The 26,377-nt window shown below is 36.3% G+C and overlaps 1 protein-coding gene across 7 annotated transcripts in view; it reads left to right on the top strand.

Moving 5' to 3' along the window:
- ARID2 (AT-rich interaction domain 2) overlaps positions 1–26,377 on the top strand; it is a 221,431-nt gene that overhangs the window by 92,695 nt on the left and 102,359 nt on the right. For all 7 annotated transcript variants that reach the window (XR_013487354.1, XR_013487353.1, XM_078156445.1 and 4 more), the window contains one exon: positions 18,899–19,032. Coding sequence is in view for 5 of the 7 variants with exons in the window: in XM_078156445.1 (XP_078012571.1) it covers positions 18,899–19,032 (134 nt within the window). In the remaining 2 variants the exon portion in view is untranslated. The remainder of the gene's footprint in view (positions 1–18,898; positions 19,033–26,377) is intronic.

Here is a 26,377-nt window from a genome sequence, read left to right as displayed (position 1 = left end):
GTATTATGTTATTTCATTTAATTTAGTTTAATCTTTTTTTTAAGGTGGCCCTCTTTTCCCTTCACCCCAGTCTTCTGTATTACCCTTTTGAGGTTTTGCTTGTTAGTTCTTTTTCCCCATCACTCTTTTCCCCTCTCAGTCAAGTAGATATGCTCTTCCTCTTCTCCATTTGAACTAGTCCGCCTTCACTAGTTTTTCAAATGTTTTAAGCTTTTTTCCTAAAAAGGAGTTCTCTCACTCTCTTCATTACCTATATTTTCTGTCTGCTCTAGACCCTGATTTAGGACCCCAATAATTATCTGGTCTCTTTTTTTTTTTAATCTGTTTTCCTCATGAAATCAAGGCTTCCAAGGTATTCATTCTAGGTTTTCTCCTCTAGGCATTTTCTGCCACTGCTCTGCAGGGTTTGCCCCCATGTAAGCCCCTTTTCCATTGTGTCTCACTCTCCAAATAATACCACTTATTGCAGGTCCTAGAGGACACTATCCAGTGTGGGCCCCCTCCTCCGCCTTTTTTCATCCCTCTACTTATCCACTGCTTACCTTCCTCCCCTTTAACCTCCCCCTATTTGCCTAAAAATCTCCACCCTGTTTTCATGCTCTCCCTTTCCCCTAGGGGCAAGTTGCCCCCAGGCATTCTAACTCATCTACTCTCAATTGAAAGAGAAGTAGAAGGTTCAAACACCAGATCTCCCGGGCCACACAGATTGTGTGGTCCTTATCTTCGTTCACATAGGAGCATTCATCAGTAGAACCCTAGTGTACCCCCCCACCCAAACCCCCCTACAGGCAAAGTAAGTCTTTCTTCCTTTCCCCCTCTCTTTATGATCTTTCCCCTACTTATTCTTTACCATTTCTCTGTAGTCTCTTTTTTCCCCCCCTTTTTGGTGAGGTAGTCGGGTTTAGTGACTTGACCAGGGTCACACAGCTAGTAAGTGTCAAGTGTCTGAGGCCGGATTTGAACTCAGATTCAATTGACTCCAAGGCTGGAGCTCTATCTACTGTGGCACCTAGCTACTCTTTTTCTGTAGTCTCTTCTGAGACCATAGGTGTCATCTTTACCTCACTGCTACCTCTTTATTTGACCAGGGTTCATCACACATTTCTTTTTAAGTCCCTGCATATCCTCCCTCCCCCTCTTTATGTACCTTCTGGTGTTGCCACATTGTCCAAGAAAAAATACTGATTCACCTGTAGGCAAGGCTTTCTATCTACCGATATATCTAGGTTCTGTCCATCATGCCTCCTGCCTGGATCATCATTGTTACTTCTAGATTTCAGCCTTCACCTCTGTCTCCTTGTATACATTTAGAAGGGATTCTCTTGATGATGTATCTGTTGTCACTCTGTTGCTGTCCTTGGCTTCTTTATTTATTCACTCCTCCTGCCTTTCTGCCTTTCTGTTTTTTGGGGTTTTGAGAAGCAAATAATCTTCAGTTTCAGTTTCCTTTATCAAAATTATTGAAGCTCCTCTTTATTATTAAATGTTAATCTTTTTTCATGTATGGCTAAGGTTAGATCTGGGCTGGATCCTGAGCTCATTACATAATTTCATTCTCTCCCAAATTTTCTAGTGGGTACAGCATAGTCTTGTATTATTCTAATGTCCTTTTTATTTGCAAGTCTTTCTCCTGATGGCTTGTAGAACTTGTTTCTGAATTAAAATTGTCAAATTTTATCACCCTTAATTTTTTTTTTCTGGGGGTGATCTGTGAATGCTTTCCTTTGGAATTTCACTTTCACTGCTCAGAATTTCTGAGCAGTTCTAGTCTTTCCTTTATTATGTTAACAGCGTAGTTTTTTTTTTTAAAGGTTCACCATCTCCCCATTTTATTCTTCTTTTATCTTGATGTAATCCTTAGGTTTTTTTCTGTACATCTTGTCTTTAAGTTCAGTGTGTTTTGCTTGTATAATGAGCATATTTTCTTTTTATGTTACTGTTTTTTGCTTCTAGATTTTCCTTTACTTCTGTGTATTTGCATTCCCAACCTGTTTTCTTTTTTCTTTTGGTGCGGCTCACCATTGCAGATTCCAGTTTTTCTATTGTGACCATTATCTTGTCTGTGCAGACTATAAATTCTGCTCTCTCTCATAATTCTCTTTTGATCCAATGAGGAACAGTTTGTTTTGATTCCATTTTCTCCCTAACTCTTCTGTCTTCTGTCTAGGGTCTTCTGTCTCATCAAGTAGTTGGACCATTTTCCTTTGTTTTAGTTATTTATTCATAGGTGCCTTAGTTCCTTTACTAGATGTGGCTGCTCTATTTACTTCTGTTATTTGCTATCTTTTCATGTTGGTTTACCTGTTCATTTTCAAGGTCTTTGAGTTTTCTTCTTCCTGAAACTTTTGGTAATTTGTATTGTTTGTCCCCCTTCTTCCCTCTTATTTTCCTTATCATTTACCTTCTGACTCCATCTCCTCTGACTGTGATTTCCTGAGGGTCTGGATCTCAGAGCATCTTAGCTTTTTAGCAAGTCATGGTTCACTAGCCTAGGTCTCTGACCCAGCAGACTTTTGAGTAGTCAGAACCGGACCCCAGGTGAATGTTGTGTTCTTTCCCTCAGACTTGGTGGAGTGTTGCGATGCCCTGTTCCTCTCCCCCTACCCCTCAATACACAAATGAAAGCAAAGTCCTGTCCTTCTCCTTGTGCTCCCTAATTACTTGGCCTGGTGCCAGTAGTTTGAAGCTTTATAGAGTTTGTCTGCTCTTTCTTGGTTGTATGCCTCTTGACTCTGCTTGTATTACAGAGTTGTTGTCTTTGCTCTTGCTCTGTTGGTGCTACAGAGTTGTCTGCCCCAGCAAAGGCAGTTCAGAGTTTTGCAGCACCTATCTTTTCCTCGTGGAGGGCCATGGCTGCATGGCTTCAAAGCCTAAAGAACTCTGTGGCACTCGAAAGAAGGAAGACAAACCTTTTCCCCATCCTTGGGTCTGTTAATGCTATTGCTCTTTAGGTAGAATGGGAGGTTAGAGAGAGTTGTGAAGTGTCCTCAGATTCACTGAGCATCAGTTCGTGAGCTTTATTACCATTTATTTATTTGCTTGTTTGTCTCTTTATTCATTCATTCATTCATTCATTTCTTCATTTATCTATTTATTGATTGATTGATTGATTGTTTTCAACATTCACTTCCACAAGATTTTGAGTTCCAGGGGAGTGGAGCCAAGATGACAGAGTGGAAGCAGTGACTTGCTTGACTGTCCCCCAAAGCCCCCCAAATACTTGTAAAAAAATAGCTCTAAACAAATTTGAGAGCAGCAGAACCCACAAAAAGACAGAGATATTTGTAACTCATGTGACCTTTGTCAGTATTAAAGTAGTTGGAGGGGGAAAAAAAATTATATGTGTGTGTGTGTGTGTGTGTGTGTGTGTACATATATATATATATATATATATATATAAAGAGAGAGAGAGAGAGAGAGAGAGAGAGAGAGAGAGAGAGAGAGAGAGAGAGAGAGAGAGAGAGAGGGCACAGGGTGAGTTGAAGATGAAAGGGTGATATCTGGAGAATAAAATTAAGGGGTGACAGGATTATACTGGGAGAAGGAGAAAGGGAGAGGTAGATTGGTGTAAATTATCTCACATAAAACAGACAAGAAAAGGCTTTTACAGTGGAGGAAAAGTGGGGGAAGGTGAGAGGGAATGAGTGAATCTTATTTTCATTGGATTTGGCTTAAGGAGGGAATACCATATACACTCAATTGGGTATGGAAATCTATCTTACCCTACAAGAAAATAGGGGGGAAGGGGGTAATAGAGAGGGGGCTGCTTAAAGCAGTATGTGAAGAGCAATATTGGGGGAGGGGTAATCAGAAGCAAACCCTTTTGAGGAGGGATAGAGTCAAAGAAGAGAGTAGAATAAATGGAGGGTGAGATTGGATGAAGGGAAATAGAGTTAGTTTTTCACAACATGGCTACTATGGAAGTGTTTTGCATGATTACACATGTATAGCCTGTATTGAGTTGCTTACCTTCTCAATGAGGGTGGGTGAGGAAGGAGGAAGGGAGAAAATTTGGAACCTCAGGTTTTAAAAACAAATGTTAAAAATTGCTTTCACATGCTACTGGGAAATAATAGATACAGGCAATGGGGTATAGAAATCTATCCTGCCCTACAGGAAAATAGAAGGATAAGGAGGTAAGAGCAAGGGGGGCGATAGAAGGGAGGGCAGATTAGGGGAAAAGGTATTCAGAATACATGCTGTTTTGGGGTTAGGGGAGGGATGAGATGGGGAGAAAATTTGGAACTCAGAATCTTGTGGAAATGAATGCTGAAAACTAAAAATAAATAAGTTAATAATAAATTTTTAAAAAGGGGATTTTTTGCCACTGGAGTGGCAAACCACTCCAGTATCTTTGCCAAGAAAAACCCAAATGGAGTCATAAAGAGCTGGACACGACTGAACAAACAACTGAACTACAACAAGAGGAGCATAATCATAAGGAAGCTTAAAGCAGTATGTGAAGAGCAATGAATTCTCCCAGTATAACACAAAAATTCCATAATAATAAATTATAATTTTGTATTTAAAGTATAACAACAATATAAGACGTCTCAGTGTAAAGAAGTTCTCACTGGGAGCTTCCTATACATATAAAGTCATAGATCTGGTTATTCCTACCCCCCAATGGAAATATAATCTAAGGAGGTCACCAAGACAGGATAAAATGAAGAAGTAAGCATTTTTTTCTCCCTGGTATTGGGTGATGTTGTTTGAATGTATTCTATTCATGAGTCATATTAATGCCATTATTTCATTCCACCTGCTTCTTGATCATGGGTAAATCATATTTCAGCATTGGTTCATTTCCTTATTTTGAGAGAGCTAAAGTGATAGAAAATTTGTTATGGATACTAAGGAGAAAACAAAAATGAGTAAAAACTTGTATAACTATTAGAAAAGACAAGAAGAAATGGCTTTATTTGGTCTGAAGATATTTTTTCAACCATTACTTCCTAGGCATCTCTAATGATTTCCTTGGAGTCAGAAAGGCCTGAGATCAAGTCCTAGCTATGATACATACTGGCTGTGACTATGAGCAAGTCGCTTAACCTCTTAGTGCCCCAGATATCTTTAGACTATTACATTGTAGATTAGATCTTCAAGGACCTTTTGCATAGAGTATGTTCATTCTGAGTTCACTATATTGATTAAATCACAGATCTAATTAAAATAGAACAAAACAAAATAAAACCAATAACAGATTATTCAGTTTGTCATTATGCCCATGCCTCATTTCTGTTAATTTTTTATCTTTATCATGACCTTCATTCCTTTTACCCCTGTATTTTACCTTGCTCTGACTTTACTTTCCTCCCTCCCCAATCTTGAACCTGTGGCTAGCCAGTTCAATTTTAGCATTGAATTCCTTGACTCCTTCTCTTAATCAACATTCTTATCTTGCCAGATTCCAATACTAAATTATTACTCATATATTACTGAAAAAATGCTGGAGGGAGTCAGATTACCTTATATAACCTTGACCTGGCCCTCATTAACAGTCCTTTTATCTTACCCTTAAAATGATATTCTGTCCCAATCCTCACAGTAGCTATTCCACAAGTTTTCTTTCCTTAAACTTCCCATAAGGCACAATTCCTCCACCTTCTTGAGAAGAGACCTGGTCTAATTTTACTGAGAAAATCAAATCTTATTCATCTGAGATGACTCTAGTGCCCCTACTCTGTTTCAAAAACCCTTGACATCATGGCCCATTCTCTCAGTCTTTTAATAAAGTCTCTGTGGTCCTTCTTACTGCCAAAGCCAACCAGCCAGCCCCTCTCCTTATACTCTTGATTCCATTTTCTCCATCGGACTGCCCTTCCCCCACCTTTATCTAGCCTCTTTCTTTAATCTTTCATCCTATCTCATCTATTGGTTCTTTCTCTGAAACCTATAAACATATCCAGGTTTTCCCCACCCTTAAAAAAATCTTCTACGTCTCTTATAGCCAAAGTTTTAGCAAAAGCTATCATGCTTATTGAGTTAGCTTCCTTCTCAGACTTTTACATTCTACTTTATGACCTCTTAATTCTGCTCACTCCAAAGTTACCAATGATTTTTAAAAATTGTATCTTTTTTCGGTCAGCAAACATCTGCCTCCCTTCTCTTCTACTCTAATCTACCACCCCACCCTACCCAATCAAGAACAAAAGAAAAGCAATGTATAGACAGGCAAAACAAATTTCTACATTGGCCATGTCCAAAAAAATCTATGTGTCATTCTACACTGAGTCCTTCACCTCTGTCTCAGGATGTCAAAACATCAAGTTGTAAGAACCATTCCTGGGCCTTTTCTAATTAAATTCCCTCAGAGTTCAGAGAGGATACATGTATCATCTTCTAGTATTACAATGTAAGTAATTTATTCTTATTGACTCCTTATCCCAGTGATCATTTTAGCGCTAAATCCAAAGGCCTTTTGTCTGTCCTCATCCTTTACCTTTGTGTAACAATTATCATTGTTGACTATCTTCTCTTGCATACTTTAGCCTCTCTGGATTTTTGTTATAGTTCTTCGTAATGGTTTTCCTTCTACCTATATACGTGCTCCTTCTCAGTCTTGTTTGCTGGGTCATCCCTGATATGTTGCCTCCTCATTCTACGTGTAAGTTAAGGCTGTGTCTTGGGCCCTCTTTTTTTTCCTCTATATGTTCTCCATGACCTCATTAGCTTACATGAGTTCGATTGTTTTCCTGTAAGCAGATGACTCCCAGATCCATATTACAACCCTAGTTTTTCTCCTGAGTTCTAATCCAATGTCATCACTGCCCATTATCTATTTCCAAATGGTTTTTCTGTTTGACATTTCAAAATTGATGTGTTCAAAACACAAATTATCATCTTTTTTCCCCCTCCACAACCCATTTCTTCTGAATTCCACTATTTCTCTCAAGGGCACCATTTTCTAGTCATCTAGATTTCATGGTCTTAGTGTTACTTACTTCTTTTATCTCATACAGTTATTTGTCAGTTCTCCTTGATTCTACTTCTACAACCTCTCATATGTTCAATCCCTTCTATCTACTTATATGGCCACCACCCTACCTCAGTCCCTTATCACCTTTACTTGGAATATTGTGATATCTTTCTAATTGATCTCTCTGCCTCCATAGTCTCTCCCCTCTTCAATCCATTTACATAGCTGCCAAAATTATATTTCTAAGACAGGACTAACTGTGAGAGCTAACCTCTGCTCACAAAGCTCCAGTGGCTCCTTATGTCCTCAAGAATGAATTTCATATTCCTCTGTTTGGCATTTAAAACTCTTCATAGTTCGGCTTCAACCTAACCTTTTTAGACTTAGTATATGTTGCTTCCCTTTCTATACGCTGTCATCTAGTCAAGCTGGTTGTCTTGATGTCATCATTATACAGGCTGTCTCCCATATCTGGAATACACTCTTTCTTTTCTTCTACCTCTTAGAGTCTCTTGTTTCCTTCAAAGCTCAGTTCACTTGCCTAATTTCAGATCCCTCAGCTGAACTTGTAGCATTTTTCCCCAGAGTTACCTTGTTTATATATTGTACCCATATGTGTATAAGTTGTCTCCTCCAAGAGAATGTAAGGTCTCTAAGGCCAGTTTAGTTTTATCTTTGTATCACCTTATGGTTCAGTCATTCAGTTGTGTCTGACATTTTGTGACCCCATGGAACACACTAGCATAATCTATATAGATTATGCAGTAGTTAGATTATTTAGAATATATTTTATGTATGTAAGTTATATATTCTAGATTGTAGTTAGACTATATACAATATAGATATATATATATAATCTATAATATAGTATACATGTAATATTATGTTTTATATGTAACATTGTCTATAATATATTTGTATTATATATAATATGTGCATTTTTATAATGTGTGTTAAGTACATATGTGTATATATATATATATATATATATATATATATATATATATATATATATATATGTATTCTAACTACTTCTCAATTGAAATACTCTCCAGTGTTACCATTTTGGAGCCAAATACATTCTTGACTTTTTTTTTTAATTTTTAGGCAATTGGGGTTAAGTGACTTGTCCAGGGTCACACAGCTAGTAAGTGTCAGGTGTTTGGTCTGAGGCTGGATTTGAACTCAGGTCCTCCTGACTTTAGGGCCAGCGCCCTATCTACTGTGCCACCTAGCTGCCCCAAAATACATTCCTGATTAAAGAAGAAATGCCTTATAGGAATTGAATATCTGTTTATGTATAAATTATATATAGTGATTACTGTCCTCCATTTCTTAGAGAAGCTATTCACTGTACAGATTTTCTCAGTGTCTACTGTTAGGCAATATAGAATAGGTTTAAACTTGCAATGCGAAGTATTTGGGTTGATCTCTAGAAAGGAATTCTTGACCTTAAGAACCTCCATTATTTTCAGAATCAGTCTAACCAAAATGACTGCCTCTGGTTCTTTCTATTCCTGGGTTTTCATAATTATCTTTCATTTTTGAAAATAATAAAAGTAATTAATGAAAAGACTTTGAAATGAAAATGAATAATAATAATGAAATGGCAACCATGAACTGAGATTGGTTCAAATATTTATCATTACCACTTTAATATGTAGTTCAGAAGATTTTCCAGTTTGTTTCAAGATTTGGTGTGTACATTTCCACACACACAGCATATATACTTTTCAGATCAGTATCACTTATTGATCTTTGCTATAATCTCAGAGTTAGCATTCATGTCTCAGAAGCATGACTGAGGATTTTAATTATATAGAGATAGAATGATACCTTTCATACATAATTTGTTCAGATAGATGTTTTAGTTAGTAGTAGTGGTAGTGGTAGTAGTAGTGGTGGTGGTAGTAGTAGTAGTAGTAGTAGTGGTGGTGGTGGTGGTGGTGGTGGTGGTGGTGGTGGTGGCGGCGGCGGCAGCAGTGGTAGTTATCATTGTTGTCATTGCTGTACATCTTGGTCCTTTGTTTTTGAAGAGGATTAGTAACATCCGGAAGTATATAACTTAGATTTAAGTGAGGCAGAGTTGCACAAAATCATGAGCCTCGTTCTTTCTTCCTGAGACATCAAAGTCCAGTGTCATGATGACCTTGGCATCTTTGATGTCTGATTAAGCTCTAAGTGCTCCAGCAGCATCTGCTTTAGTTACCTTCATGGCTACTGGAACAAATTATTCTCATCCACTTACTATGCGGGGGAAAATCTTCACTTGCTTGGTGTAGACATCCTGCTAACTCACCAACAGGTTCGAGGCCTGTCAGTTACCCTCAACCTGGTTTAGCCTGGCTATTGAGATGGTTTTACCTGGGTTTGGCTGCTGCACATGCTACAGCTTCTTGGAGCCAAAGGTGAGAGTTGGATGAATCAGGTGTACATCAAAGGTGAATGAACAGCTCTTTAAAGGGCTTAGCCCTCACACCAGAGGTACTAGTCCTCCTGAATACCTCATACAGCCCAATGGGTAAAGTAGGTGCTCACTAAATATTGCTGGATTGAATTTGTTAAATTAAATCAAATTTAGGACTTATTTATAGTCATATTTAAATTTAATTTCCATATGCATATTTATTTTATTTTGAATACAATATTTGTAGATGGTGTGCCCCCGGGAATGTCATTACATTTTTCTTATTCTTTTATTTCTGTGAGGGTTTACTAGAAAGTTGTGTTTAGTGTTATTCTGATATGACACACTAGATCATCATTAGTTTTAATGGAGAAGATTGTCAGATATCCTTGGACTGATGCATGAATGAAACTTCTCTAATTGTAGGGTTTTCGTCATCATTTGCTAATTTGCATGCATTTTAATTACCTTTTTCTTGCAGAGAATCTAGTTGTTGAATTTAAACAAGTGACTTTTTGTCTCTTTGTTTGCATTAGTTCTTATTGATTTACACTCGTGTGTTACAGGTTTGGGTGTTTTGGTCAGCTTTTTTTGTTTGTTTTTTTGGTTTTTTGCCTTTTAGTTTGGAAAAAGTTTGACCTTCCCCTTGCTCCTCCCCTCCCCCCCAAAGTCTCACATGCCTACATGGTGACTATAGTTCTGTATTAACAAAGTGTGAGCTTATGAAAAGTCCAAAAATCTGGAAAGCCTTCTAATGTAGGACTAGTCTATTTGTAAGTCATCTGAGAATGAATCTAACTAAGACCAGTGAGACTAATCACCAGATTCATAAAAGCTTAGGAGCTTTGGTGTTCATTTAGTCTGTATCCCTCATTTTATAGCTAAGTAAACTTAGGGTCCAAAGAGATGATTTGTTCCAGATTACACATTTAATAAATAGCAGAGCCAGAACAACAGCTCAGATCCTACAACTCTAGTTCTTTTGATACCACTTTATACTCCCTCCAACCCCTTTTCTCAGCCCAGTTTCTCTCTCCCCTATTATTTTGATAGGAATAAAGCTTTGCATGGGTACCTTAGGGAGGTGAAGTACCTGACCAGAATTTTGGATAATTTCAAGTAGGATTCCCCAGTAAATATATTTACTTTTTAAAATGAAAATAAATCATAATAAAAACAAGAATAACATGACAAATTTGCTCTAACTGATAATGAATGCAAATCCAGTGATTATCTAATATGGTATGCACAAACAAAACAATTGAGTCCCTTAACCTCTCTAGGCTTCATTTTCCTTAGCTGTGAAACAAGGCATTTGGACTAGACGACCTTTAATGACCCTTCCGGCTTTAAATATGTGAGCCAAGGCAAGTTGAATCTTCATTTGGGCATTACTTGCACTATGAAGGTCAATCAGCTTAGTCTAATGACATAGATGAATTGTTTTGTTATGCTGCTTGCTGCATTTGAACTTCAATTATATATAAACTTAAAAATTAAAAAAACCTTTGAGAGTTAAATGTGTTATATCATCTATTTTATTTTTCAACTCAGTTCTGGAAGCACAGAACCACCATACGGTATTTTCAGGATTGCGGCCAGTATTTCAAGAATTCCTTCTGGAATAATTCTTCTCAAGACAATAGTTTAAACAATTTGTTTAGGAAATAAATTTTATTCATCTTTTTTTTTCCTCTGTATACTATCAGAGATAAGCTCTGGCAGGTGTTCCAACAAGCTACAACTTAGGTTGGTCACCTTGGGATCAGTCTAGCTAAGTCCAGTGAGCTTTATTGCCAGATTCATAGGATCAGTAAGTTCAAAGCTGGAAGTTTCTTACAAGAGTGAAGTAACTCGGAACCCTTATAGAAAATCTTCTGACATTTTCAACAATCAAATTTAAACTTCATTGTGTTAAATTTTATATCCACTAATTTTAAAGGGTGAAATAGTCTCCCTTTGTGAGATAAAATACATAATAAATTTGAAGAGAAAATCTTTTGGTGCAAGCTCACATTAGTACAAGCAGATTCAACAGAGATAGTTTAATTAATGGAAATACCAAAACATGAACTCTGAAGTCCTAATCCAGGAGGGATTGCTGATTGGGAAGAAGGGCATTCTCAAAATAGGAAACAATTTAAGCAAAGGCACAGATATGGGAAAATTTGGTCTGGTTTGGTTGGAGCTTAAAATCCATGAAGGGGACGAAAGAAGATTAAGTAAAGGTAGTATGGTGTTTGATTATGGAGGGCCTTGTCACAGACCTTTGACCTATGCCAAAGAGTTTGAGCATTATTCAGTAGTTTAAGAGCAATCTTATGAATATTGTGCATAAGGAAGATCCTTCAGGAAATTACCAAGAATGTATGAGATTGAGGGTGAGAGCAAAGTAGAACCATTAGAAGAAGATAGCCATAGGTCAGGTGAATAGTAATGAGAGGCTTATACCAGGTTAATGGAAATGAGGTAATCACTAAAAAAATGCTGGGGACATCATCAAGCATTGTAAGAGTTGTACAGCGCTTTACAAATATTATCCTATTTGAACCTCACAACCACCCTGGAAGGTAGATGCTGTTATGATCCCCATTTTATAGATGAGGAAACTGAGGCAGATAGAGGTTAAGTGACTAAAGAACTTTTTAGGAATTACATTATTCTCCAATTAATTTTTTAAATGAATTTTTGCAAGTAATTTTTTTGTAACATCAGAATTTCTCCAAGTATCCCTCTGTCCTCTACTTCCAGAGAGCCATCTCATATAACAATATTTTTTAAAGAAAAAAGAGGAAGAGAAAAAAACAGATCAAGGCATCAGAAAAAATCTGAAACTCTATACAATGGAATGAATCCATTAATATCCTAACTCTTCAAAGGGGTAGAATGGGAATGTCTTCTAATTTCTCCTCTGATGCCTGTTTGTTCTTTTAAATTTTCATTCATCTTTCCTTGTGTTGTAGTTATGTTTTCCATTTGTTGTAGTTGTTGTCTTTATTGTTTTGTTGGCTTTGCTTACTTCAGTCTGCATGTAAATTTGATGTTTCTCGGTTTTCAACCTATTTGTCATTTCTTACAGTATAGTCATACCGTAATTTGGCCATTTTCCACTTGATGGGCAAAAACTTGGTTTCCAATTCTTTGCTATCTCATAGTGATGCTATAAATATTTTGTTATATATGAGGACTTTGTTCTCATTAATAGTCTTCTTTGGGGTATAAGCCTAGCTGTCCAATCTCTAGATCAAAGAGTGTGGACATTTTATTATTGCTTTCCAAAATTATAATGATTCAGAGCTCCACAATGTACTAATTTGTCTGTCTTCTGACAACCTCTCCAGAATTACTATCTTTTGTGAAATTTTGCAAAGTTGCTGGGTGTAGGTTATGCCCAAAGGTTGTTTTGATTTTCATTGCTTTTATCATTATTCATTTGGAATGTTTTTTTGTTTTGCTTTGTTTTGTTTTGGTGAGGCAATTGGGGTTAAGTGACTTGCCCAGAGCAACACAGCTAGTGAGTGTTACGTGTCTGAGGCCAGATGTGAACTCAGGTCCTTCTGACTCCAAGGCTGGTGCTCTATCCACTGCACCACCTAGCTGCCCGTGGAGTATTTTTTGTAAGGTGGATAATTGTTTGCGTTTCTTTTGAGGACTGTTCATATCCTGTGACCACTTATCTACCAAAGAATGGCTTCTGGTCACAGATATACTTGCAAACACATACATATATGTTTAAGGTATCCTTCATGTTTTCCCTATAAGATCAAAAACTTGCAGAAAACAAGAATATCATCTCATTCGATGCCTTAAACATTAAATAAATGTTTAATTGTTATTAATAAACTGTTCCATTCTAATTGTTTTAAAATGTAAATTTTGAAGAAAAAAGCATCAACATATCCCACTTAAGAGTACAAGTTTTAAAATGTAAACTCTTACTAAGATTTTGAAGAAAACCAGTTGTACACTACATCTAACATTTGGGAGAGGGAGTGGGCAAATAATATGACGTAGTTGCCAGAGACACTGAAAGATTTTGTCTAGTCCCAGGTGAATCATGCAGTGTAAGGAATAGCAATCTCTAATTTTGTGTTTGTTAGCTTAGGGCCTCAAATAACATGTAGCAAAAGGCAATTTCTCTTTGTGCAAAAAAATACAAAAAGATGCACAGGAATCATAATGCATAGTGAGATTGCAACCTAGATTTCAGAAGGAAAATTTATACCTTTTTTCATATAAGTTCTAAGCAAACGGTTATAAACCACCAGCAAGTGATAATTTGGAACAAAACTGTTCTGAAACCTGGAATCATTAATGATAGCACTAGTGTGGTATGTATGTCACAATAGTGTGTAACCATGAGAGAATACTTAATATGTGTTTTCTAAATAATTCTGGAAAAATATTAGACTTAGATTAGGCAGTGATTAATAGCTGAAATTTATTTTAATATAACTTGTGAAAATATGCTTTTAATATCTCTGCAAATATATGTACAATTGGTGATAAAATTGTTATGGTTATTTTTATAAGGTAATATTTGCATAGAAAAATGCACTATTCTATTATGTCATATCATATATCACGTTATGTGGAAAGTCATCCAGTTGGCCCATGTAGTTGCCATAACAAGGCACTTTGTGAATGGAATGGAATAACTGGGTTTGAATCCTGGCCCTGGCCCTGGCCCTGTCAGTTACTCTGTGTGTGTGTGTGTGTGTGTGTGTGTGTGTGTGTGTGTGTGTGTATCCATCCATCCATCCATCCATCCAATGGGGGATTTGTTCTGTGAAGTTTGGATTCAGTCAGAGGGCTGCACTTGAGGACCTAAAAGGCCACATGTGGCCTTAAGGCTGCAGGATCACCACCCCTGGTTTATACTGTGCATTAAATACGAAATAGAAATGAAAAAAAAACTATATAAAATACACAAGAATTACACTTTTTTTATATATTTGATTAGTTTATAAATGCCAGGATCGTGTTTTTCAAATTATTCTCCTATGGATAATACCTAATAATACAAATCTTGAAGAAGTCCTAAATCCAAATGAACATATGTTAGACATAAGGCAATTTATTAAATTGCCCAACGTGGAATTTTAATTAAGCTTTTCTTTTTTCAATAATTTTTACATGTAAAGTATTTTCTATTAAGGCTAAGGAATTAGGTATGCATTAGACCTGAAATTTCGCTGGTATAGGGAACTCTTAGCTGAGGAAATTCCCTCTACCAATGCTGTTTAGCATGGTTTTCTGCTTGGATTCTTATAGAATTGCCTGGTGCACTGAGAGAGTAAGTGATTTGCCCAGAGTCATACAGTCAATCTATGTCAGTGATGAAACTTGAACCTTTAACCTGCTGGCTCCAAGGCTGGCTCTTTAGGTACTACATCATACTGACTATCTTTGATTTTCGTTAAAACATATTTAAATCTCTTGAAGCACAATGTCATATAAAATTCTACAAAGGTCTTTGAAATATATACCTCAAGTATTTGATACATCTAAGGCCCTTTAAGGCATTGGAAGATGAAATGGAAATTGATTGGATATGTGGGGTGAAGGAGAATAAGTAGAGAATAATGATGAGGTTATAAACCCGTGACAGAAATAGGTGAGTTCCATAGAGGGAAGGGTTTGGTAGAAAAAATGTATTCTATTTTGGACATGAATTTGAAGTACTACCTGGACATCCAGTTTGTAATGTCTAATAAACAGTTATTGATAGAATATTGGAGCTCAGGAGAGTTCTTAGAGCTGGATATATAGACCTGGGAATCAGATGAATTAGAGATGATAACCAAACCCCAGAGACTTAATTAGGTCACCTTTAAAGAGTGTGTGTGTGGTGTGTGTGTGTGTGTGTGTGTGTGCGCGTGTGTGTGTGTGTGTGTGTATACACAGAGAGAAAGAGAGATTGAAAAGAGACCCAGGACAGACACTTAACTCACAGTTAAAGGGCATAATATGGATGATAAACCTACAGTCAGGAAGGGGGCTCTACACTTGGTCAGAAGGAGATTACAGGGGACACTTTGTTGGCACTGGGTACAGAATTGTTGCGTTGCCCAAAAGGGATCTGAATAACAATTGCAAGATGAGGAAGATTCCTAAGAAAGTGAACATATAGCCGTGGGAGAGCAGGGAACCTGGTCGTGGGTCCAGGGCAGAAAAGAGTGCTTGTGGTCACTCAAGACCAGAACACAGGCCAGGAGAGCAATAAACACACCTCCCCTTTAGTCATACCACTTAGACACCTCTACAACTAGCTCTGAAAATAGCAGTACAAAAAACTTGAAGCTTAGGACAGTGCACCCTCCACTCCAGGAGCAAAGCCCAAAGCATAAAATTAAAAGTCAAGAATTAGTCTGGAAAAATGAGGAAAAAACAAACAAACAAAAGAAAATGACCATAGAAAGTTACTATGAACAGGGCCAATATAAACACAAACTCAGAAGAGGACAATAATATCAAAAACTAGATGCAGAGCCTCAGAAAAATATGCATTGGTGTCAGGACCCAAAAGAACTCCTGGAAGAGCTAAAAAAGGATTTTAAAAATCAAATAAGAGAGGGGAAAGAAAAATTAGGAAAAGAAATGAGAATGATGCATGAAAATTGTGAAAAAAGAGACAACAGCTTAGTAAAGGAAGCAAAAAAAAATAAAAAGGAAAAAATGTATAAAAATTGTTTGAAGAAAACAGCACCTTAAAAAGTACAATTGGCCAAATGAAAAGGGAGGTAGCAAAAGCTCACCAAAGAAAATCCTTAAAAATTAGAACATTGGACAAGTGGAAGCTAATGACTCCATAAGACAACAAGAATCAGTCAAAAAAAAATCAAAAGAATGAAAAAAGAAGAAAAGCAATAAGGAAGGAAACTACATCTTGTTATGGACAATGAAGTAATATTATTACTAAACATATTTGTTTACAGATCATGTAATATCCAGTTTTTAAAAGAGAAATCAAAGTGAGTTACTGGAGGAAATAGATAGTAAAACTATACTAGTAGGGGACCTCAATTTTCTCTTCTCAGAACTAGATGAATCTAACCACAAAATAAACGAGAAAGAAGTTAAGGAGGTGAATAGAGTTTTAGAAAAGTTAAATATGATTGACCTCTAGAGAGAACTGAATGGGGACAGAAAGGAATATACCTTTTTCTCAGCTGTATGTGGCACCTACACAAAAATTGAACATATATTAGGGCATAAAAATTTCACAACCAAATGCAGAAAAGCAGAAATATTAAGTGCATCCTTTTCAGACCATAATGCAATAAAATTATATTCCATAAAGGGCCATGATAACATTGATTAAAAAAATTAGTTGAAAATTATATAATCTAATCCTAAGGAATGAATGGGTCAAAGAAAAAATTACAGAAACAATAATTTTGATTAAAGGGAATGACAAAATTAAGACAACATAACAAAATTTGTGGGATACAGCCAAAGCAGTACTTAGGGGAAAATTTATGTCTCTAAATGCTTATATCAGTAAAATAGAAAAAGAGCAGATCAATGAATCAGGCACGCAACTGAAAAATACTTGGAAAAGGAACATGTCTGAAATCTTCAGTTAAACACCAAATTGGAAATCCTGAAAATGAAAGGACAGATTAATAAAATTGAAAGTAAGAAAACCATTGACTATATGCAACTATAAGCTGATTTTATGAAAAAATCCAATAAAATAGACAAACTATTGGTTAATTTGATTAAAAAAAGAAGAAAACCCATTTATTTACCAGTGTCAAAAATGAAAAAGGTGAATTTATCACCAAATGAAGAAATTAAAGCAATAATTGGGAACAATTTAGCTTAATTACATGCCAACAAATCTGACAGGCTAAGTGAAATGAATGAATGTTTACAAAAATATAAATTACCTGGTTTAATACAAGTGGAAATAGAATACTTTAATAACTCCCATCTTAGAAAAAGAAATCAAACAAGCCATTAATGAACTCCCTAAGGAAATTCCCAAGGTCAGATGGATTCACAAGTGAATTCTACCCAAGGTTTAAAGATTTAATTTAATTTAAAATTAATTTAAATTCAATTTAATTTAAAAGATTCTTTTAGTGAAACAAATACAGTGCTAATGCCTAAACCAGGAAGAGCCAAAACAGAGAAGGAAAGCTATAGGCCAATTTCCTTAATGAATATTGATGCAAAACTTTTAAATAAAATGCTAGTAAGGAGATGACAGTAATATACCACAAGAATCATATACTGTGACCCGGTAGGATTTATCACAGGAATGTAGAGCTGGTTCAGTATTAGGTAAACTATCAGCACAATTGGACATATCAATAACAAACCAACAGAAATCATATAATCTCATATAAACAGAAATCTCAAATAGATGCCGAAAAAAGCTTTTGACAAAGTACAACAGACATTCCTATTCAAAATTGAATGGCTGCTTTTCATAACCACTGAAATTCTCCTTTTCACTAATTTTTTTTTCTAAAACCCCAAAGAATATTCCTGGCTTTATACATTCTGAGCAGAATAGAACAAACCCAAATGGGGTCCATTTGGAAGCATAAGGATCCCCTTCCTTTAAAAGCTCATCCTTAATCTTTCATTTCTCTGTCATACCGTGTCTTTAAGAGCTTTTAGCATTTTATCAAAAGTGGACTTTTTCTGAACACTTCTTTGACAATTCTCCAGAGTTGACAGGAACTTAATGATTTTTTTTTTTAATGTTCTTCATGGCATGCTGATACAAAGAAGGCATAAGCAGACATTTTGCCTTTTGGTTTCTCTGGGCCACCTTTAGTGGTCTCTAGTGTATAACTCTACTGTTTGCTAGTCTCAGTATTGTTGTTGTTTTAAAGTCAATAGTAAAACTTCCCTATATTTATATACCTGGAAATTGACAGCTAACCTTTCCCCATTTCAGCTTACCAGCAGATACAAAGACAATGTCTTCATCCTCCTGCCCCTCTGGTTTCAGTAATTGCTAATGTGCTAAAGACCATAGTTGCAGTAATAACATAAAATAGGAGTATGCTCTCCAGAGCTTGCTTAAACAGCAGACAAGGGATATTTGTTTCTTAACAGTAATGGAGGAGTCGTCATCCATATGGTGAACAGAGTTCTAAACCAACATTTTTATACCAATAATTTCAAGTCAGTCTATTCATTTGGTCAATGGTTATAATTTAATAATATAACAAAAATAATAAAATGTGTGTGAAGTTTATATTTCCTTATTTAAGATTTTACATCCATGCATTATGACTTATTGATGCATTACATATTTAAAATATACATAACCATAAAATGCACCTATTTTTTATATATGTGATAGTGTCTTTAGTCATTATTTTCCTTCTCACTTCACTGTTTAAAAACTTTTTGGGACTAGAATTTTTTTAATGATTTCACTATTTGACATTTTTATGCCAGATTTTTTCTTCTTTTAATATAGAAAGGTTTAATTCTTTTTGTTGGAGAGAGTTGATGATGAGAAGAACAGAAACTGTGGGAAAGGAACTAAACAAATAACGTGCTAAAAATGTCTAAAATCTTAACTCTTTCTTTTTCTATTTCAGTTATTTGGAAAAGTACGAGAAAGTTCATCACTTTGGGGAGGATGATGATGAGGTACCTCCAGGCAATCCAAAGCCTCAACTTCCTATTGGTGCAATTCCATCTTCCTATAATTACCAGCAACACAGTGTGTCAGGTAAACTATCCATAAGAAAAATATTATAGCAGCATAAACAGTGCATTAGTACATTTTGCTTGAAGATTTTTAGGTACGTGTAATCTATCAAGAGAATTCTATAAGAATCCTATTCTTTTATCATATAGTTTCTTTGAAATATGCTAATAGTAATGAGCTTAGTAGAATTTTAAAATAATAGTCTATATTACCGTAGCATTTTATAATATAACATTTCATTTGATCCTCAAAACCACCCTATGAGCTAATACAACTTCTTTTTAAATGAGGAAATTGAGGCATGGAAAGAAAAAGTTATTTTCTTGCACAAGGCCATACATCTAGGAAGTGGCAGAGCTGGGATTCCAACCTAGGTTTTCTAATGACATATTATCATTCCACTGTATCAGTACTTCCTTTCAAAGGTATGTATTAATGCTACATCAAAAGTTACTTTGCTTCTCTTCTTTGGGCAGTTCTGGGAGTTAAGGAATGTACTTTCCCCCTAATCCTTGAGTATCATTGCTCACAGGGCTTTCATTGGACTTCTCTTAGGCACTTCTTGAAGCTAAGATGTATCAGGGATCAATTCTCCTATAGTTGTTTCACTTTGCAGATAGCATGGTTTGCTTACTTAAAACGGAGCGGCTAAGTTGGCCTTTTCTTCCTCTATCACTCCTTTTTCCTAAGTGGGTGTCTGTTTCACTTGGGTTTACTTTCTTCTAAGTGCCTATATATTAGTCTCTGCTTTGGTGAGCCATCTCACTACTTGTTTAATGCTTCTTTGATACCTCTTCAGACCAGGTAAATTCACTTGGCTATCACTCCTTCAGTATTTGAGGGGGGAGATGGGAGATAGATTTAATGTACAAAAGAATTGAGGGCATCAGAAAGTTATTTTGACCTAACTCAGGATTCCCAGCTTTTCCCTCTAATGGCCCCTAAAGCATATCATGGGATTCGGGGCAAATTAGAGTTAGAAAAAGTATAGCTGAGGCCCTAAATGGATTGAATACTGTATGTAACAAAAGTTTTTGGTTGAGATTACACCTCGCAGGGTAGGGGAGGAATGACTAATTAGGTAAACTAGTAGTGTCTGCTATGGGCTTATTGAGGAGTATATACAACGGCCTTCATGGAGGAATTGGATCTCTACTAAATCTCAAGCACAGCAAGCATTTCACAGGATTATACTATTTGGTTTTTAAATTTCTTTTTTGTAAAACAATGATTGCTAGTATTACCACAGTGTTTTTTTCTCATTGTTTACTTAGAAATGTATGTTATTTTAGCTGCTTTATAAATTAAGTAAAAGCTTTTGTAGGCCTTAGGAACATAACCATTGCTTAAGACATTTTTCTGAGTTAATCAGCATTTTCTAAATTCCAGATAGCCAACTTTGTAACAGAATTTTAGAACAAAATGTTGGAATCTTTGTAGTTGAGAATTGTCCAAAGATTGGATTATTTTTCTAGCGTTATTGAAACCATAGAGTGGAAATTGATGTAAAGTAGGTTTGCTTGGATACCATCCTTATATTTTATTTTAAATCTTGAATTATCAAAAAAAGAACCCAAAAACTTTGTTTTGTTTGTCTTGCCTAAAAGTGTTATAGCCTAAGCTCCAATGTGTTCAAATGAATGTTGATTTCTTTGGCGTTAAGTTTTCCCTTTGCTGGGTACAAATCACAGTCCCTTCGTACCTTAGTAGACAGTTTGATCAGTTTCTAGGGTATCTCTTTTCTCTTTATGCTCCTCTTCTATACGTCACATTTATTACTAATGATACAGAATTGATGCAGAAAGTGATCAAAATATAGAATATATATGTCTCAACTAAATACTTAAAGGAATATAGGCTGGGAATCGTAAGTTTAGAAGCTTTTGCAAATTCTTTTTCTGTCAGCATTTTCCTTTTGGAAACTGGAACCAGAATTAAGAGTTACGGGTTGTGTTTTGCTGCCTTCTGTTGGCCTAGCATGGTACAAAAATTGCAACATAAAACTAGATGGAAAACTAACTAATAAGTTCACTTTATTTTATTGAGCAGTATTTTTAGGAATTAGAATACAGTGAGTAGAACTGAGGTAAACAAAAGAATTGTTTTTTATATAATGATGAATGGATAATTGGGAAAAGCTACATAGTAGCTGTTATCTCTTAATTTCTGCAGAAGTCTGAATTCAGGACACCAAATCATAGTTTATGAAAGTTGTCTGAGTAAGTGTATATTATCAGCAAAGAAGACAGATTATCTTTGGTAAATTACTCTTTTATACTAAACAAGTATGCTTTCTTAGAATATCTATACTCTTTCCACCAATGGGGTCTTGTACACCATGTTTTCCCAGTTCTAGGGCAGAGTCAGTTTCCTGGAAGAAAAAGCTCAGTTTCTGGTCTCTAGAAGGTAGATTTTTGTACTTAGAATTTGAATGGAGGCTAGATTTATTTCTTTCATCCTCTGGGTTCCCTCAGCTCCCACTACTGTCATGCACATTTGAAATGAATGTTTCTGCCTTGTATCTATAGACCTTGATCTTAGCCCTTTCTCCAATTTGCTGGTCTTTTCTCAGGCTGCTGAATAGCAGGATGTAGGATTCTTTCTTTAGGGGTGCATGTAGGGGGTTAGAAGCAGTGAGAAGGAGTTAGTAGAATTGCCTTGGGTTGGGGTAAGGTAAAGATTTATCTTCAGGGACATCAGAGGGGTACTGGTTTGGGAGCTTCGTTTTCTCATTGTGAAGCATGTCAAATACATTCACCTTTCCTTAACATCAGTGAGTTTTGAAATTCTCTGGGAAGGTGGAAGGTAGACTACCACCCTTTGGTATGACTTGTACCTTGACTCCATACACCATCATTCCCCTTTATTAGCAGGCCTCTGTACCCTCTCATGCTGTTGTTCTAAGTCTGAAGTGTTTACATATGCCCTCCTCACCAAAAAAAAGAACAAAACCAAAAACTCATGGTTATACTATGTTTTTCAGATGAACCAACCGTTCCTTCCACTTATTTTGATTACTGTCATTATGACACATTGTCCTAGATTTTCAGGATGTAGGCATCAGCACTAATCTTTTACATATTATAAAGATACTCTTATTTGTTCTCAAAATTTTTTTTCCACATTGTATATATTCTAGCCTTTCTCATATTTCATTTGGACATTCCTTTATTCAAATGTATTAAGTGCCTGTTGTGAATAAAGTACCATTCTTAGCGCTGGAGAAGATGGCAAAGTTAATTTAAATACTGGTCCCTGCTCTCAGTTAGTTTGCAGTCTAATAAAGTTGTAAGACCAAGCAGAGAAAACCATAATATACAAAATTTCATATATCTTAGACACAGTGAAGTCAACAGGTTTTGGAGAAGGTAATTACTGATGGAGGAAAGGCTGGAGGAAGATTCAGTTTCAGTTGGACTTTAAAAGATAAGTAGGAATTGCTGAAGCGTAGAGAGGAAAGGGAGAATGCATTCTTGGTATAGGGAAACAATGTCAGCAAAGGCACCAAAATGGGAAATTGCAAGTCACGTTCATTGGATATAATAATCCAGTTTGACTAGACTGGAGAGATCATTATGAAATCAGGTTGGAAAGGTAAAGTGGTGTCAGAATATGAAAAGTTTTGAATGCCATGTGAAGGAGTTTGCCATTTACTTGGCCAACAGTAGAGATTTATTCAAGATTTTTGAGCTAACAGAAGTTACATAAGAAAAGGAAGATTATCTTGACAATGGAATAAGGAGTGGATTGAAATATAACTTATAGAGGTATTCCCACCAGAACACCTATTATTATACCTAAGTAAGATGATGGTGACTCCTTTAATAGATTGATTTCATTGGGATTGTAGAGAAAGGGACTGTGATAAATGATGTGGTTGACATCAATAGGACTTTGTTTCTATTTGTATTTGAGTGGTCATGAAGAGTTAAAGACAATACCATGGAAGTTTTAAAAGCCTGAGTGAACAATGATACTACTGATAGAAATACTGAACAATGATGTTCAGGTTCAGGAGAGATAAGCAGCTTGGTTGTGGACATGTTGAATTTGAAATGCTAATGGGGCATCTAGATGATGTGCTTTTAGGCTGTTGCTCAAGTGTGCATAGAAAGATGCTAAAGTTGGAGATGGGGATATCGGGGTCATATGCATAGATGTTTTGAATACACAGGAGTGAGTGAGATTGCCAAAATGGAAAGCTTAGCAAGAAAAAATTTAAGAACAGAACTTTAGGGCATACTCACCTTAAGAAAAGAGAGTTAAGTGCTAGTGTAGGAGCACATGGAGAAGTAGAACGAGAACCAGGAAAATATAAGAAATCCTTATCTCAGAATCCAAAAATGAGGAAAGAATATTTAGTAGTTAAAGAGGCCAGTGGTGAGGGAACAAATTGAAGGTTCAAAATAAAGCAGAGAGATGACATGAGAGAGAAATAGGATAATAGTGAAGTAGAAGTTTTGGACTTGGTGAGGAATAAGGATTGATATCTCTCCTTTGTGATTTGAAGAGGAATTGATATCTCTCTTTGATTTGAAGAGGCAGAGAGGGTAACTGATTATGCAGAGTTTTGAATAATAGAAGAAAAGATCTGAGAGAGCTCATGTCATGTGGCATCAGTCTCTACTTGTTATATTCAGCTTTCACATTCAAGCAAAACTGAAGAAAAGCCATCATCACTAATGGTTGTGACCTCTATGAAGAACTATCTAGTCTTGGCCCAATATAGTACAAAAAGGGCAACCAAAATCTCTTCTCTTGAATGCTTATAATTCTAGAGAACAGATTAGGACTAATAGGTAGGGGGAGAAAGGAAGGCAGATTAAGCTCAATATAAAGAACAATTTCTAGTACACTACTCAAGTGTTCAAACAGAGGCTGGGTGACCTTTTACCAAGGAATCCTATAATCATTGGAGACTGGATAAGATTACCTTTAAGGTCCTTTCAACACTGTGGTTATTCTAGATTTCTTTTGTTGTTACATCAGCAGACAACTATACAAGTTTATAAAGCTAATCTCAGGATCTGACCTTGTTTAGGTTTAAATGTTTATTGACCTATATCCATAGCTGACATTTGAACTGATGTTAAACTTTATTTTAAAGATGAACAAACTAAGGCCCAGTAAGACATGTATGTAGTCTCAGAAGCAGTCAAGACCAGAAATAAGAAGTTAGTAATATTTCAAGACCAAAATGAGAATAGGAATGGAAGGGATTAGGGGATGGTTCCCATAATTATTAGAGAGATGATCCAAGGAGACTTCTGGTTATTGCTTACATTTCTTACAAACCTTTGTATACCTCTCATCTGAACCTTTTCCTTTCCACTTAGGCTTCTAAAACATTTTCATACGTCTAAGTGGTTAGTTTATCTGGAGCCTCTCTGTCTATATAAAACTTCTCTCCATAGAAACTTCAGGAAGAAGGTATGGTAATGGTAAGTGAATAGTGTACAAGCAGAGACTCCAACAACAGCAAACTAGTAACTAAATTGATCCCAGAGCACAAGTTCCAGGGGTTGAGTTGGCCACACTCACTAATCGACTGTGGGGTCTGGTAGTGTGAGGTAATAGTTTCCCATTTCAGTGCTTTTGCTTACATTGTTTCGCTATATTTTCTCTATGAAGAGGGTCCCATTGGCCCAATTTAGTGCATGTAGTTATTGTCACAAAATGAAGAAAAGGATTTAAAATAAATATATTTTTAATCATATCCTAAAGATTTTAACATTAGAATTAACTGGTCTCATTATCCAAGGACTTCATGTGATTTGGACTTCTGGGTCATGTGATAAACAAAAGAGAGGATTAAATATTTTCTCTGATTCTCTCAAACTCTCAAAACTCTAGAAAGAATTATATATAAGAAGTAAAATAAGTTGAGAAGTCTGTATAGAGGGAGGTGATTTCACATAAGAGAAGGCTAATTCCTAACTCCTTCACTCAGTAACCCCTCACTACCAGTTCCCGTGATCTGTAGGGGGGCTAACTTGACCCCCGGACTTGTGATCTGGGATCCATTCAGCTCTTGGTTTGCAGATGCTGCAGTCTTGGTGAGCACACTCATCACCTGCTGTTATCATACCATTCTGTGTCAACAAACAGCAGAATACAATTCTGCCTACCCCAAATCTTCTGTGCAGAGGAGATAGAAGTATAGGAAAGCAAAGTTGAGCTTTGCCTGACATAACATGCTGCTCTAACAGTGCTGTGCCAGATATTTTAAAGAAGAGAAAGAACCGGGGCAGAGTGTCAGCATGTATTGAGGCTGCATCAGGTCCAAAGAAAAGGAGACTGACATCCATCTGGGACCAGTTATTTCCACACAGAAGTCACTTGGTGCAAGTATTCAAGATGATGAAAAATGGATTTCCTCCTGTGGGAAGATGCAGAGACAGTTCTTTTGTTATCAGAGAGGAAGGAGAAAGTGGGCAATAGGGGACTATAAAGAAAAAACTGAAATGACCAAAAACATCAGAAAGAATAAAACTCAGTTAAAAACCTTGAGTACAAGCAGGTAAATCAACAAGAAAGATATTAAAAGAGAAGAGAAAATTGTTACCAGGACATTTAAAGGAGTCCAAATTTCTCTGAATAAATGTTGCAAAACAAAGGAAATTGAACCAGCAAGTGATGAGCCAGAAATCCCTATGGATTCCCAAGAGAGCATGGAACCACAGTAGGTTATTCCTGAATATGAAGAGTAAAAATTATGTTCTGCATGGTAGCAATAATTGGTAGAATAGAAAAATTTGAATCCATGGTGGCAAATCTTTCCGAAAAAACCAAAAGAGAACAATTTATTGGGACTACATTGTTAGGAATAACTACTATAGGAAAAACAAAGACTTCCGTGGTAGATGAGGCAAGCTCATTTATTATTTATTCTTGCAAGAAGCAGGTGTGCTGCTAGAGACAGACACACGCTACAGAAGCAAGAGCAAGCAGTTATATCCCTGTCCCTAAAGGCAGGGTCCCTCCCTTGTTTCCCCATTGGTCAGTTACTCCAGGGTGTACAACTTCCCAAAACACCTACTTCATATTACTCCTTAATATGTCTTTCCCTCCTGCTGCATACAATATTGTACCTAGAATTGTATTAATTCCCCCCCCCCAGAAGTTAACATGCATAAGCTCATTGAGCATGTGCACCTTAGCCAAGCTATAACCTTTATTTTACTTTCTTCATTTCTAACTCCACTACTAATGTCAGCAGGTTTTGTCTGTCTCTGGGTAGTATTGTTAAAAATAATTCTTGAGCAAGACTGCTCCTTCTGCCCCTGTGACAACTTCTGAATTTTATTGTTAGTACCACTTCATCTACATCTGTGGAAACATAATTTCTTATACCTTACATACAGTT

This window comes from Phascolarctos cinereus, unplaced genomic scaffold (assembly GCF_003287225.1).
Source record: "Phascolarctos cinereus isolate Bilbo 61053 unplaced genomic scaffold, phaCin_HiC Scaffold_1;HRSCAF=81, whole genome shotgun sequence".
Lineage (NCBI taxonomy): Eukaryota > Metazoa > Chordata > Mammalia > Diprotodontia > Phascolarctidae > Phascolarctos > Phascolarctos cinereus.
This window is presented reverse-complemented; position numbering and strand designations above follow the sequence as displayed.